This window comes from Hevea brasiliensis, chromosome 2, assembly GCF_030052815.1.
Source record: "Hevea brasiliensis isolate MT/VB/25A 57/8 chromosome 2, ASM3005281v1, whole genome shotgun sequence".
Classification (NCBI taxonomy): domain Eukaryota; kingdom Viridiplantae; phylum Streptophyta; class Magnoliopsida; order Malpighiales; family Euphorbiaceae; genus Hevea; species Hevea brasiliensis.
In genome coordinates this window covers 98,523,850-98,542,632 of record NC_079494.1, presented here as the reverse complement: position 1 = coordinate 98,542,632, position 18,783 = coordinate 98,523,850, and the positions used below count along the sequence as shown (strand labels likewise).

Below are 18,783 nucleotides of genomic sequence, written 5' to 3'. Positions count from 1 at the left end.
ATATAATATTATAAAATAATTAAAATATAATATTAATATTTTATAATTAGACTCAATGAAATTTAATATCTTGAAAACTAAAAAAAAAAATTATATCTTTATTAATGCTATCAAATATATATATATATAAAGTAGGAAAGCATTCACAATAGTCTTACATGTGGCGTTCCGTTTTATAGTATTATCATATGGCTAATTCGTGTTATTCTTCTCCTCCTTAGGCTTGGGCTATTTAGTTTAGGGATGAGATCTATCTTTTGTATACGGGTCATGGATCTTATATTCATTTTACTCTTTAATTATTTACATTTTTTTTAAATCATTGTTGTTCAATAATTATAGGTATTAAAGTGTAAATCTCAATGTGTTAATGGTAATAATATTAAAAATTTCAGAGATAAATGTAATAAAAATAGAATTTAAAATAATGGATAAAAATTTTAAAATATTATATTATTTTTATATATTAAAATTTAAAAAAAATATAAATTAAAATTATTAATAGCCACGTATAAGTAATTTCTTAGTCTCTATATAAGTAATTAAAAGTCAATTATCAATTTATTGCAGGCACAATTATATTATTTTGTCATAATAAAGTTTATTAATAAAAAATTATAATAAAATTTTAAATACACAACAATTTTTTTATTCCAATTAATTTTAAATTTTATTTAAAAAAGGTTCAGTAATTTTAAATTTATGGGAGGTTAATAAAATTTTAGAAATGGATACAGTGTTTTTCAGAATTTTTAGCTAAGGCAGGTTGACTTGGGTTACCACTTTGAAATACAGGGGTTAGTTAAAACCGTTATATCCATGTGGGTGGGCAGTTTTAATATGATGATATGACAATTAATAAGCAGTTAGAAGCAAGAAAATTGAAACAAAAGCTGAAGAAAGCAAGCACATACGGACCATGAACTTTTATGTGCACAAATATAGGGAAGTTAAACTAAGTCTATTCTTGTTGATAGATGAGTTTTGTCTCTTCTTTTTAAGGATTTATTTGTCTTCTTTTATGTGTAAATTTGATATTTCTTTTATTGTGAGGATTTTTTTTTTATTATGGAGTTATTAAATATTTTATTTTGTTATTTTGAGTAAGAATGCAATGATAAGAAATACAGATTTTCCTTTTATGAGGATATCAAACTTGATAGTTTCCACATTAGATTTGTAGAAAAACTGTGAAGCTGAATAGTAATAGATTATTATTAAATTGAATGTAATTTCTACTGAATTGTCAAATCAAATACTTTATTAACACAACAAGATTCTTCAAATTAAGACAAATACTATTATGTTTTGTATAAATAGTTTATCATAAAAATTTTAGGCAAAATTATAATAGTATAAAATTTTATACTTCAAATTTATATTATGTATTGATTTAATGAATATTTTATTTTCTAAAAAAAAGAAGTAACTGCAACAAATATTAGAATTAGCAACAAAAATTTTATAGCAACCACAATGGTACATATAAAATTATATGTTTATATAAATATTAGTTGAATAATTAAAAAGATAATTATATATTTATAGAAATTTTTCTATATATATATATATATATTAATTGAATACTTTCATATAAAATTTAAAAACACTATTAAAATTTACTTAAATATAACTTTGATTTTAAATAATTAAAATCTATTTAATTTTATTAATTAATTTATTTATTTATATTAATAAGTATTATATTTAATTAATTTTTAATTAATTTATATATATTTAATTAACTTTTTAATGTCCTACTAGTTGAACCATTGACTTATAGGTTGAACCACTGACCCAACAATCCAATGCTTTCGTTAGGTTCAACTTCTGGACAGATTTAATAATACTAAATTAAATACCTAATATAAATGACAATAACTATTGATTATAAAGAAATTAATTTCTATATGGTAAGCTCCACGAAATAATACCAAGAATAAGTACTACAATATATTTTAAACTAGCTAAATATTTGATTTATGCATAAATTTAATAAGAATTAACTTTTTATATTTAATTTAAATTTTAATATTTTACTTTTTATTAAAATTTTTTAATATTTTCAGTTTTGATAATAATTTATTCCTATCACTAAATAATATATGCGTGTGTTGATAGAAAAAAATTAATCATTAAAATTTATAATATATAACTATAATACCATCATTTAATATTTTATTTTTAATATTTACATATCTAATTTAATTTTTTTAATAAAACTGCATTTTTATCACTTTTATAAAATAATAATCATAAATTACAAATCAATAGTCATTTAATGCAATTTACTATTGTTATATTTGTCTGGTTTATAATACAGAAAAGATTCTACTTTTTATAATATAATTTTAAATTTTTTATTAATATTAAGATATATAATTAAATTTTTATAACAAAATGAAATGTAAAATAATTTAAAAAAAAATAAAAAGGAAATTTATAAAAATTTTACAATTAAATACATATGAAAATTTAATTAAATACTTAATATCAAAAAGAGTAATAATTATTATAATTATAAAATATGAGAATCTCCATATAAGGCAAAGCAAATCTGTTGACATGCAAAACCATAAGAAAATCTACCTGCTAGATTGACTAATTAATATTCTTTTCCAAAGCCATTAATTTGAATTCTCTTCATCCTTAATTTTCTTTGTTTTTTAACTTAATTTTCTTTGATAATGTGGGTAGGTTCCTTCTATTTCTACTTGACCAAATAAGATAAAAACAAAAGAGAGAAATTACTATATTACTGCTGGGGAGCCCATATTCCATCTAAATAATAATGTAAAATTTTGAATAAATTAATTGTTTTATTCAATTTAAAATTTTAAATTTATAAGTGAGAATTTAATAATATATAATATAAAATATTTAAAATTTGTAATGCTTTAATTTGGTATAATAAAGCAAATGTAGATAATTGAAATCATTTTAATTTCGGTAAAGAGATAATTAAAAAAAAAAAAGTAAAAATCCTTCCTAAAATTCTACTCAAAACCCTATATAAACACCCTCAGGCAGTTTCCACTAACCCACAACTCTCAATATTCCACTCTCTCTGTATCTATCTTCATCCCCAACATTCTTATCAACCAAACAAGAAATGGCACACACACTGAGCTTTCTTGCTTTTACGCTTTTCTCCATTTTATTTGCTTCATCACCTCCTGCCATTGCAGAACCTGCACAATATAGCGTGCAGAGTTATGGTGCCAAGCCTGATGGCACAACTGACTCAACCAAGGCCTTTCTTTCTGCATGGGACCAGGTCTGTGGTTCTACGGCACCTGCCTCTCTATACGTGCCTTCAGGGAAGTTTTCTCTAGGCAAAGCGACCTTTCAGGGCCCCTGCAAGAACAGTGCCATTGTAGTTACTATCGATGGTACCCTTGTGGCTCCATCAGATTATTCGTCTATTGGTGATGAAAATAATTGGATAATATTTAAGGATGTTGATGGGGTTACCGTTTCCGGTGGCATACTTGACGGCCAAGGCACTGGCTTGTGGTCTTGCAAAGCCTCCGGCAAGAGTTGCCCCGAAGGCGTAACGGTAAGCTCTAGAGTTCGAACACATAAACTCGTAACTCTGGGAGACAAAACTTGTTGGTGACTTGTCAAGAGTAGTTATTTAAAACATGCTAATATTCTTGTTTTGCATGTGCAGTCATTAGAATTTTCCAATTCCAATAATATTGAAATCAATGGATTAGCATCACAAGATAGCCAGAAGTTTCACATTGTCATCAACAGCTGCCAGAATGTGATAGTACAAAATGTGAAAGTCTCTGCCGCCAGCAATAGCCCAAACACCGATGGTATTCACGTTGAATCATCAACCGGTGTCACAATCTTGAATTCCAAGATTGGTACAGGTGATGATTGTGTATCAGTTGGCCCTGGCACGGCCAATTTATGGGTTGAAAATGTTGCTTGTGGACCTGGCCATGGAATCAGGTAAAGAAAAGCGTTACTTATTTCACACATGACCATATATTCTTTTCATATTTTCTTGCAATATGGTACTGAGATTTCATTACAAATATATATATATATATATATATATATATATATATATATATATATGTGTGTGTGTGTGTGTGTGTGTGTGTGTGTGTGTGTGTGTGTGTGTGCGTGTGTGTGATTGTTCCAGCATTGGAAGTTTAGGCAAGAAACTTGAAGAAGAAAGAGTGCAAAATGTAACTGTCAAGACTACTACCTTTACTGGCACTGAAAATGGTGTGAGGATTAAAACTTGGGCGAGACCCAGCAATGGTTTTGCTAGGAACATTCTATTCCAACATGCTGTTATGATCAATGCCAAAAATCCAATTGTGATTGATCAAAATTATTGTCCTGACGACAAAAATTGTCCTAACCAGGTATATGATCTAAAACTCTAAAAATCAATTAAATTATTTTCTATGTAAAATTCAAAATCAATCAATCTACTTGTTGGCATTGGACAGGAATCCGGTGTTAAAATTAGCGACGTGACGTACCAAGACATCCATGGATCATCAGCAACAGAAGTGGGAGTGAAATTGGATTGTAGCACCAAGTATCCCTGCACTGGGATTGAATTAGAGGATGTGAAACTGACTTACAATAATCAGCCAGCTGAAGCTTCCTGTATCAATGCCGCAGGGACAGTTTCTGGTTTCGTTCAGCCATCAAGCTGTCTGTAGATTGGGGCAATGTCTAGTTTTAGGATTTTGAATAATAGTGCATGGAGTCCTTTGAGCTTGGTCATAGGTTGATTAGAAAATGGTTTGTTTGCCTGAGCCTGTGGCATTTAGGCCCAATTCTGCTTGGTTGGAGCCCGGCCCTGCAATTATCCCTTGTTTCTATCTATGTTGCCAACTTATGAGAAATATATTTTTATATGTTATTATTATATTGTCCTAATTCTCTACTTAATTCCAAAATTTTTCCTTAAACTTTATCAATCTTTTTAATAAATAGTCCTACGAAATTAAATACTTAATTAAGAAATTTACCACTACGTAACTAACTTCATTTCAACGAAGATCACCGTAGAAAGAGATCGCAGATTCACAGTCAAAAGAGAGGGAATAAAAAATATTTACAAATTAAATGAACCAATGTGACAAATTTTGGTATAGAAACTTTTAAAAAGACTTCTTTATTGTCGGAGTTTTTAATTAATCGCATAGAATTATTATTCATGCATCGAACATGTTTCAAAAATAGTAAAATTTAGAGAAACTTTTTAATTTATTTTAAAAATATAAAATTTACTAACATAAATTTATGATATTAATATATAAATTATTAAATATTACTGCTATAAAATTATAATTATAGATATTGTATGATAAAATTATAATTACTATTAAAAATTATTAGAATTATTGTTAAAAATTTTATCAATATTAATAATAATTATTGACTTTTTTTTTATATACCATTAATAACAATTGTTTACGTCTTTATTATATGTTAGTTTTATACTAATTTTAAGTGGTCAGAACTTAGAAAAAGGAAAAAGGAAAAGTAAGAGTAAAAAATTATATTTATAGTTGGGTCTACACATAAGAAATTTGTGATCAGGCAACCAAAAATCAATATATATATATGCGTGATAGAAAAATAAGGCCAAAAGTCTTCCAGGTGACGTTATACTTTTCATTCTAATTATTGGTTTCTTTTACATAAAATAGAATACGAGTGGTACATCAAACTTGCACGATAGAAAAAATATTATTCATATAAAATATAAGTGAGTTTTTATAAATATTATTTTCTTACAAAATCAACTTTCATGAATTTTGAGAAATTCCCATTGTACTTTTGATATAAGCAAAATTTGAGATATTTCTATCCACAATAAATATAAAAAGTCACAAATGAAGATTTTTTTTTCTTTATATGTATTACATTAGTTTCATTGAAAATTAAGTTTTTTACTGTATAGGTGTATTGTACAACTGAAAATATCAAAATAGGGTGGCAATCAACTAAATTACGGGAATGGGTGAATTGAGCTAACGTGGAAAACTTGGCATAAAGTTATTGCATCGGTAACAAAAATACTATTCAAACGAGCGTTCATGTGCTAGGACGCCAATATAAATAGAGTCTGGAGTCCCAACACGCAGAATCTCTGCCGCAGTGGTGAAGCGATGTGTGCATTGGGGATGCCATTAAGAATAGCATCCATAAGCGGGACGCAATCCATATTAATATCCGGACCAGTTTCAAATTTACTCTCCCACCCATCCGCTTATCTGCTCATTCATTAACAGCAACTATCATTTATAGCTCTCATTTCCCGTCTCTCATCCCTCTCATTTCTTAGCTCTGCTCGTGGTGGACTAAGTGGAGCAACTTCTGATGGACCAGTAAAGAAGGGAGGACAACACTTGTAGACCAGCAAAAAAGGTTGGGACAAAATAGTGTGACTTCAAAAGAAAAAAAGTTAATTACTCTAAAAAAAGGTACATATTTTGAACATAATATGTAACACCCCTATTTGCATAGCCTGGTAAATTATACTGTTCCAGTAACCAGAGTCGGTCCGGACAATTAAGAGAATTAGAGCTACGTCTAAGACACCTAGACAAGCCATGAATGCAAATAATTAGTAATTGCTAAATAGTTAAGTATAAAGAAGAAAAACAAAGCATAAAAAGTTAAATGAGCCGGGAGTCACAGCAATGGGTGACCTTTCCGGGAAATGACTTCGAGGTCAATCGTAACCCAAATTTTGAATCGAAAAATGTGACGCCGCGGTTCTTAAGACTATTGCGAACATAGTGAAAAAAAGAAAATCATGAAAAAGAGTTGTTAAGCAGGTCAAATAATTAGGTTAGGGATCTGGAAGAAATATTGAATAACTTACAAACCGGATTGAACCAGCGAGGGGCAATTTGGTCAATTTACCCCTAGAGTTGACTCCTGACCTAACTGTCCAATAAAATTTGAGAAATGAAAATTTTGAAATATAGAATTAAATTAAAGAGGTATGGGCAAAACAAGAGAAAAATAAAAGAAAAGAAAATAAATTAATGACCTCATCATGATGACATCATGCATGACTTCATATTTAATCTTAATTTAATTACTTAATTTGACTAAGTCAAATTAAGAGATAAATACACATAAAAAAAGGAAAAATTTTGTCAGCCTCCATTCCCACTTTTCCGTCCCTCTCTCACACTCTCTCTCTCACCATTTTCTCTTAACAATCCTCCATTGTTACTCAAACTTCAAGTTTGAACTCACATCTTTTCTTCATAAACTCTTCCCTAAATTAGTAGAAAACTCTAATTTAAGCATTTATTTGGAGAATTGAAGGAAGAAAGACAAGAAAGAGTAGAAGAATATAAAGTTTGGAAGAACTCAAATTGAGGTAAATCTCTCTCCTAATTTAAGTTGATTTATGCTTATAGAATTAACATTGAACAAGTGAAAATTACTTAGAAAAGTGAAGAATTCATGCTTGTATGGGAATAAAGAAATTTCGGCAGCCATGGTACCCTAGGGTTTTGATGGTGTTTAGTTAGATTAAAAATGAAATCTTGGTGAATTGGTGTTTTATAGGTGATTTGTATGTTTAAATTACATGAATTGAGGAATTTAGAAAATTAGGGTTTTGAGCATGTGAAAAATTTGAGAAAAAGTTGAGAATTGGTCAATTGATGCTATTGACCTTATTTAAGTTGAGAAATGGACAATTGTGACCATTTTTTGTGTGTGTGAATTGCTAGAACCAAGTTTTAATTCGGATTGGTTAGGGTCAGTATGCAGACAGCTTGACCTATGTCACTTTAAGGGACCAAAAATAAAAATTTACCAACCCAATTAGTATGAGGTCAATTGGGAATGAAACTAGACATAAAATGGATCATTTTTTATTTAGGAATCATGCCCAGAAAAATGACCATAACTTAGTGAACAATTAGGCCAAATCCAGAATTGGGCACATTGCCCTGTACAAAAATGACCAAATGAATAGTAGTTACTTAAATGACCATAACTTGGTCTAGGAAGGTCCAAATGACCTGAATCTTATACCGATGGAAATCTGAGACATAGCCCTACAACTTTCATGAAGAAAACAAACCCAAATTTTGACCATAACCTATCCAGAAACTCACCTACAGTCAACATACCAAAAACTGCCAATATCCAGAAAATGTCCAGAATTCTGGGTAATACCAAATCCGTCCAGCCCCATTCAAATAAGCGTAACTTGGGCTACAAAACTCCAAATGGAGTGATTCAAAAATGGAATTAAAGCTAAGACAATAAGGAACAACTTTGATAAAGGACACTTAGCCAAATTCTCATAATAACCAGACCAATAGAACAGTAGAATACAGAGGACCAAAACTGAAAAATTGTAATTTCTCTTAGGAGACTTAAAAATTGAATTGGCAATCAACGCCAATAGAATTGATGCCCAAAATGGGCTATATGAGTACAATTAGAACTAATAAACCTATTAAGTATAGAAAAGTCAACATTTTGACATGAATAGTGTCACCATGCACAAAAATATGAAAGACCCGAAATTTATAAACCGTAATAGGAAGGATAAGTTTGTAAAGAAATTATTGGAATTTAAGTATTAGAAATAGGTACTAAACCACTTTAAATTTATGTGTTTCAGTTGGAAAGGGATCTTCAAAGGAGAAACGAAAGTTTGAGTAAATTGAGTCGACAAAAGAGATTTGTGCACAACTAGTTTTTTAATGAATTTGTTTTGAATATTTTACATAAGTAAATGATTTTATTCTTCCTTTTGCACTATGTTTATCAATTAAGGGATTTATTTCAATGATTATTGAAATTGGTATAGCAAGCATGGGTAGTTTTGTGAAATATTATTTCAACAATTATTGAATATTGTTTTGGACTGAATAAATTATGTTTTGAATTGTAACGGGCAATTTGCATGAATAAAATACAAAATTTTGTTTTGGATTGTGATGAGCATAAAAAAAATTATGGAATATTGGAATTGATCTTGAATTAATATTGTGTTGTGATTTATACTCACAAAAAGGACAAAGAAATGCATGATATAGTTTTATATCTCACTATAGATGTTTGACTAGGTTATTACCCATCTCTATATCATTTGTTGATGAGACAATGGAGTTAGCTTTGTTTTGTTTCGAATACCATGGTATGTGCACAGGCTTAGATCCTTCTCTTATTAGAGGTTAGATCTAAGTAATTGTTATTGTCCCGCCGGAAGTTTCATTATCGTATTGTGTACTGTGCACGATGATTCGACCTGCCTGACCATAGGGAGTTAGAATCCCGATTCGATCTCCCCGACCATAGAGAGTTAGAATCACCCCGAAGATGGCCCTTTCGGATTAGTCTTGCATAGTTAGTGAGATAAAGAATGGGGTTTGATTAATAAGAAATTGTTATTTTAAATAAGATTGTGTACAAATGATTTCATTAAAATAATTGTTTATTTCCATAATTGCAGGGATTATTTTTATTGTTCAATTGTGATTTGACAAATTGAAATTTTGATCAAGGTTATTTTAACAAGTGACTATTATTATTGACAATGAAAATTTTGCCATTTGGAAATTGGTTAAATTTCGAGATTTTAAATTTTTGGTATAATTATTGTCAATGTATATTGTATTACATTTTAAATTATAGTTGTGCATCACTGAGTTCACCACTCAGCGATAGTTTTGTATGTTGTCGCAGGTGAGAGTAGAGATAGAGCAGTTGAGTGAGATTCCTGCAGCTGCACCTTGAAGACTGCTTGTGACTAGCCTCGGGTATATTGTAGGTATACTCTTGGTTATTAAATTTTGATTATGCATGTAAATATATATGTGTAAATTATTTGAGCAGATGTATAAAACTTTTGAAATATTATTTTGGGTGTGTAATGGAAATTCAAATTATTGTAATATTCAAACTTATTTTTGAGTTTTGTAATGAATGTAAATTAATTTTTCTTTAGTGGAATATGAATGAAGTTATTTAATATTATTTCTGAAGACAATTGAATTGAGAATTGTTTTTAATTATGGAGTTGGGAGAAATGATGTTGATTTGTATTGTGGTAGTGGTTGATTTTGATAAAATAAATTATTGGAAGTGTTTTTATAGGTGTTTGAAGAACTTTTTTTCCCAAATATAGACGGCACTCTGTCGAAAATTTTCTAAAATTTGCGTAAAAATAAAAATATATAAAAATTTTAATTAGTCTTTAAACTTCAAGTAAAAGTTTTTAATTCCTACCAAAAGTGTTCGCCACCTTCGAAAAGTAAGAAAATTATTTTAAAATCATTTATAGTATATTTAATGGGTTACTAGTAGGCAAAGTACGATAATTCATTAGATGTACTACGGGATCATGTTACATCTTACTGAGGGGTAAGGTGCGACATAATAAATATGTAATGTGTGAATATTTTTGTATATTTTACTTGTTTGACAAAATGAAAATGATAAATGTTAAAATTTTTTAAGTGTTTAATGTGTTTATATTTGTTGAAAGTTGATGAATATTTGTTAAATATGCATGCATGTCTTAGAAGTTAGGTTATTATGATATTTTTAGTGATCAGGATAAAATAATAAACATTTATGAAGAAATACGTAAAGTTTGAATGATTTTATAATATTTAGAACTTAGATTATATAAAAGAAAAATTAAGATATTGTCACATGAATTTTTATTGTAATATACTTTTTTTGTTTATTCATTAAGCAGACTATAAAATTAGGAATTAATATATATATATATATATATATATATATATATATATATATATATATATATATATATAAAATAAAAGTAATTATTTTCATAATATAAATTTATATATATAATTAGTATAATAATAGTATAATACTTAAATAGTTGCAGATAGTTGAAATTGAAAGTGAGAATTTATTAATGAATAAATTAAAATGATAAAATATGAATTTTTTAAACAACTTATATTATGGGATAACATTAGTGTAAGTTATAGAAGAAAGAAAAAAAAAATTATAGAAACTTTAGGTTATAATATATTATAGTAAAATAAGTATGAAAAAATATATTATGAAGATAATAGAAAAAAAAAATTAAAAAATTTTACATTTAAAAAATGCCTGAAAAATAATGTATTATATTAAGTAAATTGTAAGTTGAAAAAACAAATTTACATTTACCCATAATAATACTTTAAGTTATAAAAATATAATACTTAAAGTGTATAAAAATAAAATAATTGAAGTTGAAAAAAATTAAAAAAAAAAAAATATATATATATATATATATATATGTAATATTATAAAGTTGGTAGGTAAAAGTACTACAATGCTTTTAATTAATATAGATGGTTATTAGTATGAGAGGATATCCCTTGGTTCAAGGTTCGAGCCTTAGTGCAAAACTTAAGTTAGTTAATTTTTTTATTTAAATAGAATTAAATATATGATGTGAACCCGACTTGTTATCTGGTCTGTTCATTTTAGGTTGTGATAATTCGAAGTTGAAATGTTAAACTGAGCTAGATCTTTGTCTAGTTTCGTCTAACATTTTTTAAAAAAATAAAACTGAATATTTGTGGTCAACAAGACCATTTATCCAAGCTGTTTTAGCAGTTCTTATCCGTTATGATAAATCGGAGTTTAAACATTAAACCGAACTCGCTTTTGATCCAAATTGTTTTATTTTTTTTTTAATTATCAAATTGAATAGTTGTGGTGAACCCGACCGCTTATCCATGCTGTTTTACCAATTCTTATCGAGTTGTGGTGAACCCAACTATTTATCTGTGCTATTTTACCATTTCTTACCGGTCATGATAAATTGGAGTTGAAATATTAAACCAAACTTGTGTTTAATTCGGTTTTTTTTTTTTTTTTAAATTAAATTGAATAGTTTTAGTCAAACTGACCGTTTATGCAGACAGTTGTAGCGATTATTACTAGTTTTCATAATGCTGAGTTAAAATGTTAAACCGAACAGAATCTTAATCCGGTTCAATTTATTTTTTAGTTAAAAAAAATCGAATTGAATACTTGTAATCACCCTGATCATGGGTAGCATCCTAGCTTTATTTTATTTTATTACTTTTTATATTGCATAGTTTTGAAATAAAAAAGTAAACATTATTTTGATAAACGTTATTATAATAAATAATATTTTACATCATAATATTTTCATTATGAAAAACATATTTTTTTAACGTAATTAAATTTTTAATATAAATAAAATGTACAATGTTTTTCTTTTCAGTTTTTAATTATTTTATTTAATAATTTTTTAAATAAAAAAATTTGTACGCTATTATGAATATGTTTTTCCCTTTGCACGCTATAATGAATACTTTTAATGATAATTTCTATTGTGTTTAATATTAATTTAAATAATTTAATTTCTTATTTAATCAGAAAATGCCAATTCCATCATTTGCTACTTTATATTGAGATGGACATATTATTATGGACAATGAAAGCTACAACTATTGTGGGGGTTTGTCAACGGTCATCACTATCGGTAGACGCATAGATTTTGATACTTTAGGAATGAAAATAGTCCATGGAATTGGACTTAAAGATGGATGTGAATTTATATTGAATATCTTATTCAGACAAAGCATTGTAGGAGATGGTTCAGTGCATGGGTTTAGCAAATGATGATGATGTGAATATTATATTTAATTTCATTGATGAAATTGGGGGTATGTCATTGATTGAATTATATATTGACATTTTTTGACCGGATGCATCCACAAATGTTGTTGATGGACTGGGCCCATCAAATACTGGTTACACTGAAGCACTTGGGTCTATGGATGCAAGTGATGAGATGGTGTTACGATATGAAATGTATGAAATTGATAACAATATGATTAAGGAAAATGTTATAGGGAATGTTAGTGAATGTCAAGATATTTGTCCAGATCGATTTGTGTATGATTCAGAATTTGCTGACAGTGATTATTATCCCAATGATGGTAAGGATGATGAGGATGGTGAGGACAAAGAGGATTGTGATGAAAAATAGATTGATAGTGATAACTCGGACATCAATGAGGATGTTAGTCATCATAATGAGTTAGTAGTAGATTTGCCTTTGTACTAAAATACTCATGTTGCAAACCCAATAATGCTGCTTGTCCCTCCTCTGCCTTACTGTGAAATAGATTTTTCATTGCTAATGGTTGATCCAAGGTCAACACCACAATGTAGTTCAATGTGGGATCCATCGAAAGAGTTTGAATTAGGAATGATATTCTCATCTAGAGAGGATGTCCAAAAAGCTACCAAACAATATCATTTACATAGGCACCATGATTTTTATAATGAGGAGAAAAAGAATAGTACATATGCCATCAGGTGCAAAGACATAAAGAGCAATTATAAGTGTAAATTGCCTACCTCACGGGGGGCAAGAAGTGATATATGGAAAATTAAACGATATATTGGACCACATACATGTGTTAATCCATCACTATCACAAGATCATAAGCAATTGGATAGCAAATTTATATGTGATTTAATTCTTGCTATTGTACACAAACAACCCAGTGTGAAGATAGGAGAGTTAGAAGCCGAAATCAAAGATAAGGTCAGATATATGCCAAGTTATCGAAAGACCTGGACGGCTAGGCATGATGCAATTATTAAGACCTTTGGTGGTTGGGAGGAATCTTATGGAAGATTGCCACAATTAATGCTTGCTTTGTGAAAACACAACCCCAAATGCTTGTTCTTGATTGAAGATGATCCTTTTTTTGTTAATAATAGATTAAATCCTACTTATCAGGTTTTCGACAGAATGTTTTGAGCATATAAATAAACAATAAAAGGATTCAAGCACTGTCAATCGGTTATATTCATAGACTAAACCTTTTTATATGAAAAGTACAAAGGATGTTTATTTTGTGCAATGGCACTTGATGACAATAACCATATTTTCCCAATTGCGTGGCCAATAGTTGACTGCGAAAATGCAAGGAATTGGGATTGGTTTATGTCTTGTTTGAGGGTGTTTGTGACAGATCTTAAAGGCATATGTGTTATATCAGGTAGGCATATTACCATAAAAAGGCAATACGATAAGACACATCCTTAGTAATTATAACACAAAGTTTAAGAATACTGACATGAAAAAAGCTCTCCGAAAGGTAGGTTAGTTTTCTAAGTTTACTAGTTATCGTAACTTTAATTTAAGTATAAATGTCACATAGTAAAAACAATTGACACCAAGTTTTTTTTTTTTTTTTTATAGCCCACCAAATTCAAAAAAAAAAAATTTATGAGGCCATGAACACAATCAAGAGTGAGCAATCCAGACACGTATGAATGGGCCAGAAAGATACCTTTGGAAAAATGGATGCGTTCTCATGATGGATAGAAACGTTATGGCTCCATGATAATCAATAGTTAAGGGAATGCTTAAGCAGATCCATGCTTTACCAATAACTGTAATGGAAGAGAAAATATTTTCCTAGTGTGTTGAATATTTTGACACACACCGCACGACCATCAGCGAGCAACTGCAACTGGGCTTCAAATTTACACTCGCATTTGTTAAATATTACTTAACAATTTAAATGAAGCAAAATCAATGTCCAAATCTTTAACTGCGATTGTGGTGAATTTGAAGTTTGGAAGGGTAGATATGAAATGAAGCATGTGGTCAAACTTGATAAAAGGACATGCAAGTGTGGGAAGTTTTAAGAAATACGCATTCCATGTTCTCATATTATAGCAGCATACCAATCACTATCAATTAATTACGAGCAGCATGTTTCAATTTATTATACATTGGAGCGAATGCTTAAGTGCTATGAGTGACAGTTTCATGCACTTGGACATCATGATAATTGGCTAACAGACAACGATCCAATTCTTATACCTGACCCAACTCAGAAAAGGTCTAAAGGAAGACCAAATTCTTCAAGGAAGAAGAATGAAATGGATTAGAGGGTGAATCGAAGAGGGGATACGTATAAAATCCATTGTTCACTATGTCGTGAACAATAACACACAAAAAAGAGTTGTCCCATGCGAAAGAACACCATGAATTAACTATGTTACTCTTTTCAAATACTTTGTATTATTATCACAAATTGTTGCACACTATTTTTGTTTTTATATTGTCATTTTATGTGTGTAAATGTAATAGGGATTAATGCATACAAAGAAGTTAATTGTCTCATCACACAAGAGTCATCCAACCACTTCAAATACAAATGCTTATGAAAATATAGTTGTGGAAACCCAATATTTTATCTATTTATTTATTTATTTATTTATTTTAATTAGCTAATAATAATTTAATATATTTATTTAAAAAAAAAAGATAAATATTTTATTGGATGGCCTGCTTATTTATATATATATATATATATATATATATATATATATATATATATATATATATATATATATATATATAATCTAATCATCTCTTTCTGCTAAACTTTGCTCTCAAAACCTGTTTATCACCTTCTTTTTCTACCAAATACTCTCAACAGGTATTTTCATCATCTTATATATACATATATATATATATAGACACACACACACACACAGACACACACATATATATAGACACACACACACATATAACAATAATAAAAGATGATGAAAATACATGTTGAGAGTATTTGATAGAAAAAGAAGGTGATAAACAGGTTTTGAGAGCAAAGTTTAGCAGAAAGAGATGATTAGATTATATATATATATATATATAAATTTACGATTTATAATCTGATGTGCGCAGAGAATCCATAAATTCTTACTTCTCTATTAATCACTTTGGATTCTATTTTCAAGGTAAAAGAAAAAAAAAATTCTTTCTTTGTTTAATAATGCGTGAATTTGATTTTATTTTCTTTCCTTGAATTATTACAACTATACTATAGAAATTCATTTTTTTTCTTTTTCTTTGACCATTTGTATTGAATTGGGTTGATCATGATTACTGTTAGACAATAGCTTTTTTTTATATCACAAAAAAAAAAGAAAATATATAAAAGGTTTCCTTCTTTAGCGATACTTGTAACACACACACATACGCGCGCGCGCGCACACATACACGCACACACACACACACACACACACACACACACACACACACACACATATATATATATATATATATATATATATATATTATTTTATTATAATTTGACATTTTTCTTTCATATTTTGGATGTGTAGAAGATTCGAATATTCAATTTGTCAGTTGAAATTGTCTCTCTTTTATTGAATCTAGCTATTGTTTTGGAGGTTTCAGGTGAGTGGTAATTATAGTATATTGCACCGTTTTAATCCCTTTTAAAATTTCTTAGCATTAAATTTGCTATTAAATAAAATTTTAAATCAATATTTTAACAATTATTTTACATGTGATTTTCTAGAGTTTTATTTTATTATTGAATTTTATTCCGATTTTGATTAAATAATTAATTTTGTCAATTATCTCTGCATTAGGCCATTAGGATTCTGAGAATAGGCCTTTAATGTCTTTATATTGATTGATATCTGACTATAAAATTTATCAATGTGTTATACTAAATTGATTTGAGATTTATATGATCTTATTGACTCTCTGACATTATTAAAATAAACTGTTGGAATTGCACTATCAGTTATTATTTGATATCTGAAATTTTTTTATTAATTTTGATTGATTTGTACAAATTGATTTTCTATTTTGAATTGGTACCTGTGTCCAGTATTTATATCTGTTATCTAGCCCCACCGTGTAGACTATCACGGTATTAGGTTACATTGTTGAGTCATGCATCATTGCAATTTATGATTTGCATTAATATCATATGCATTGATATCTGTGAAGAAGGAAAAAGGTATTTAATATCTGGTAGAGCGCTTACCATCTGGCCTTTGGTGATGTGGGGTATCATTACCCTGGTGTATTGTACCATAAAATTTTATTGAATGAATTTCTTTTATATATATGTTTTATGAAATTATTTCATTAATGATTTTGATAGCATGAGAATGATTTTATTGAATAAAAAATTTATTGTGAAATTAATCAAGCGTCTGCTTATTCCTATTCCGTTGTGTGCTATAATTATCATTCATTGAGCATTAGCTCAGACCATATTTTCTCTGTTTATTATCTATTTCAGATCAATAGAATTCTGCAGCTGATCTAAATATTCAATCTATTTTCTGAAGAGGGACAATCTTTGATTTGTTCTCATGGTATGCCCGAATTCATGTTTCCCTGGGCTAATAATTAGTTTAGTTTATTGAACAGTTTAAATTTTTATTTGAAATCTGTAGAGACTCCGTAATTTACTTATGGGATATTTATGTTGTTTATTCAGTGTTTTGTTTATTTGGATTTTATCTATTTTTTGGGGTTAGTAAGTGATAATATATTTATTCAAGATACTCTAATAAGGCTTGTATAATTTAAAGAATTACTTAAATTATACGCCGATCGCGAAACAAAATTTTGGGTCGTGATAAAGTTGGTATCAGAGCCCGGTTTAGGTCTAGTAAACTTGCAAAGCATAGGATCCTTAACGTTTTTCCAGTTTATCATTGCTTTAGTTATCTGTGTCCTTCGTACTTTTTCACCTATCTTAATTTGGCTCACATTTTCAGATTTAATACTTATTTATTAAAATGAATAGGTGCCTGGGTCTGTTAAACATAAGAGAAGAACTAGGGCCAAGGGTCTTAAAGGTGCAAACCTTGATCCAACAGGGGAGGTACCACCTCAAACTATTAATCAGACATCTGAACAGACGCCTATGGCTAAGACTAAGGCACAACCATTCCAATTAGCTACTACAACTTAAACACCTAGAGCTGATTAGGTTACTGTGGCAGATCTGGTAGCGGGATTGCATGCAGTGAATCATGTTGTTAATACTATAACTGAGTACCTTACAACTCAACAACAACAACCGGTGGTTGGCCCTATTTCAACACCAGCTCAGGATAAGGCTTGATTTCTTGACTCTACAGACTTTCTGAAGCTAAAATCAAAGGAGTTCACTAAAGAAGATGCATTAGTTGATCCCTTAGATTTTCTAGATGACATAAAGAGGTGTTATGACACTATGGATTGTAGTAGTGCTAGGATGGTGATGTTGGTAAGAAATCAGCTTAAGGGAGTTGCTCGTAAGTGTTATCTCTTTAGAAAGAATGGGCGACCCGAAGCTTCTATCCTCTGGCCTAAGTTTCACTCTCTCTTCTTTGAGCGATTTCTCCCTCCTAGTGTTCAAGAGGCTAAGGGTTTGGAGTTTCAAACCTTGATGCAAGGCAACATAACAGTTATAGGGTATGAGATGAAGTTTACTAAATTATCCCGCTTTTGTAAACACTTGATTCCAAATGAGGAGAAGAAGGCTCGCAGGTTTGAAAGGGGCTTACGAGATAGGCTAATTGATCATGTAGCTCCTTTATGACTACCTAAATATGAGGAGGTGGTTGATCAGGCTAGACAGATGTAGATGTATGATGATAAACGTTGGGCTCGTGAGCAGCGTAAGCTATTTAAGAAAGATGGTCAGAGTAATTAGTTTAACAAATGACAGAGTCATCAGGGTTCTTATTAGGTTAATAAGTAGGGTTCTCAGTTTATAGTTGGTAATAGGGCACATCAATCTAGAGTAGGTCAGGGACGTGAGCAGAGGACTCATGTAGGGAATGCTCAATATAGTCAAATTAGCACTGGGCATATTTCCACTCCTTATCAGCATTGTGGTAAGCTACATAAGGGTACTTATCATTGGGTCACTAGAGCATGCTTTGGTTGTGGACCGCTGGGACACC

General features: G+C 29.4%; 1 protein-coding gene across 2 annotated transcripts; it reads left to right on the top strand.

Annotated features, from left to right (window-relative positions):
- Nucleotides 1–3,019: 3,019 nt before the first annotated feature.
- LOC110671107 (polygalacturonase) lies at nt 3,020–4,903 on the top strand. Of its 2 annotated transcripts, none has more exons than XM_058129870.1 (4): nt 3,020–3,559; nt 3,674–3,963; nt 4,169–4,388; nt 4,476–4,903. In XM_058129870.1, the coding sequence occupies exons 1-4, from the start codon at nt 3,113–3,115 to the stop codon at nt 4,692–4,694; spliced, it is 1,176 nt and encodes a 391-aa protein (XP_057985853.1). In that variant the 5' UTR covers nt 3,020–3,112; the 3' UTR covers nt 4,695–4,903. The 2 variants fall into 2 exon arrangements, with proteins under 2 accessions (XP_057985853.1, XP_021689177.2); XM_021833485.2 differs by having other exon boundaries at nt 3,029–3,559; nt 4,160–4,388.
- The last annotated feature ends 13,880 nt before the right edge of the window (nt 4,904–18,783 follow it).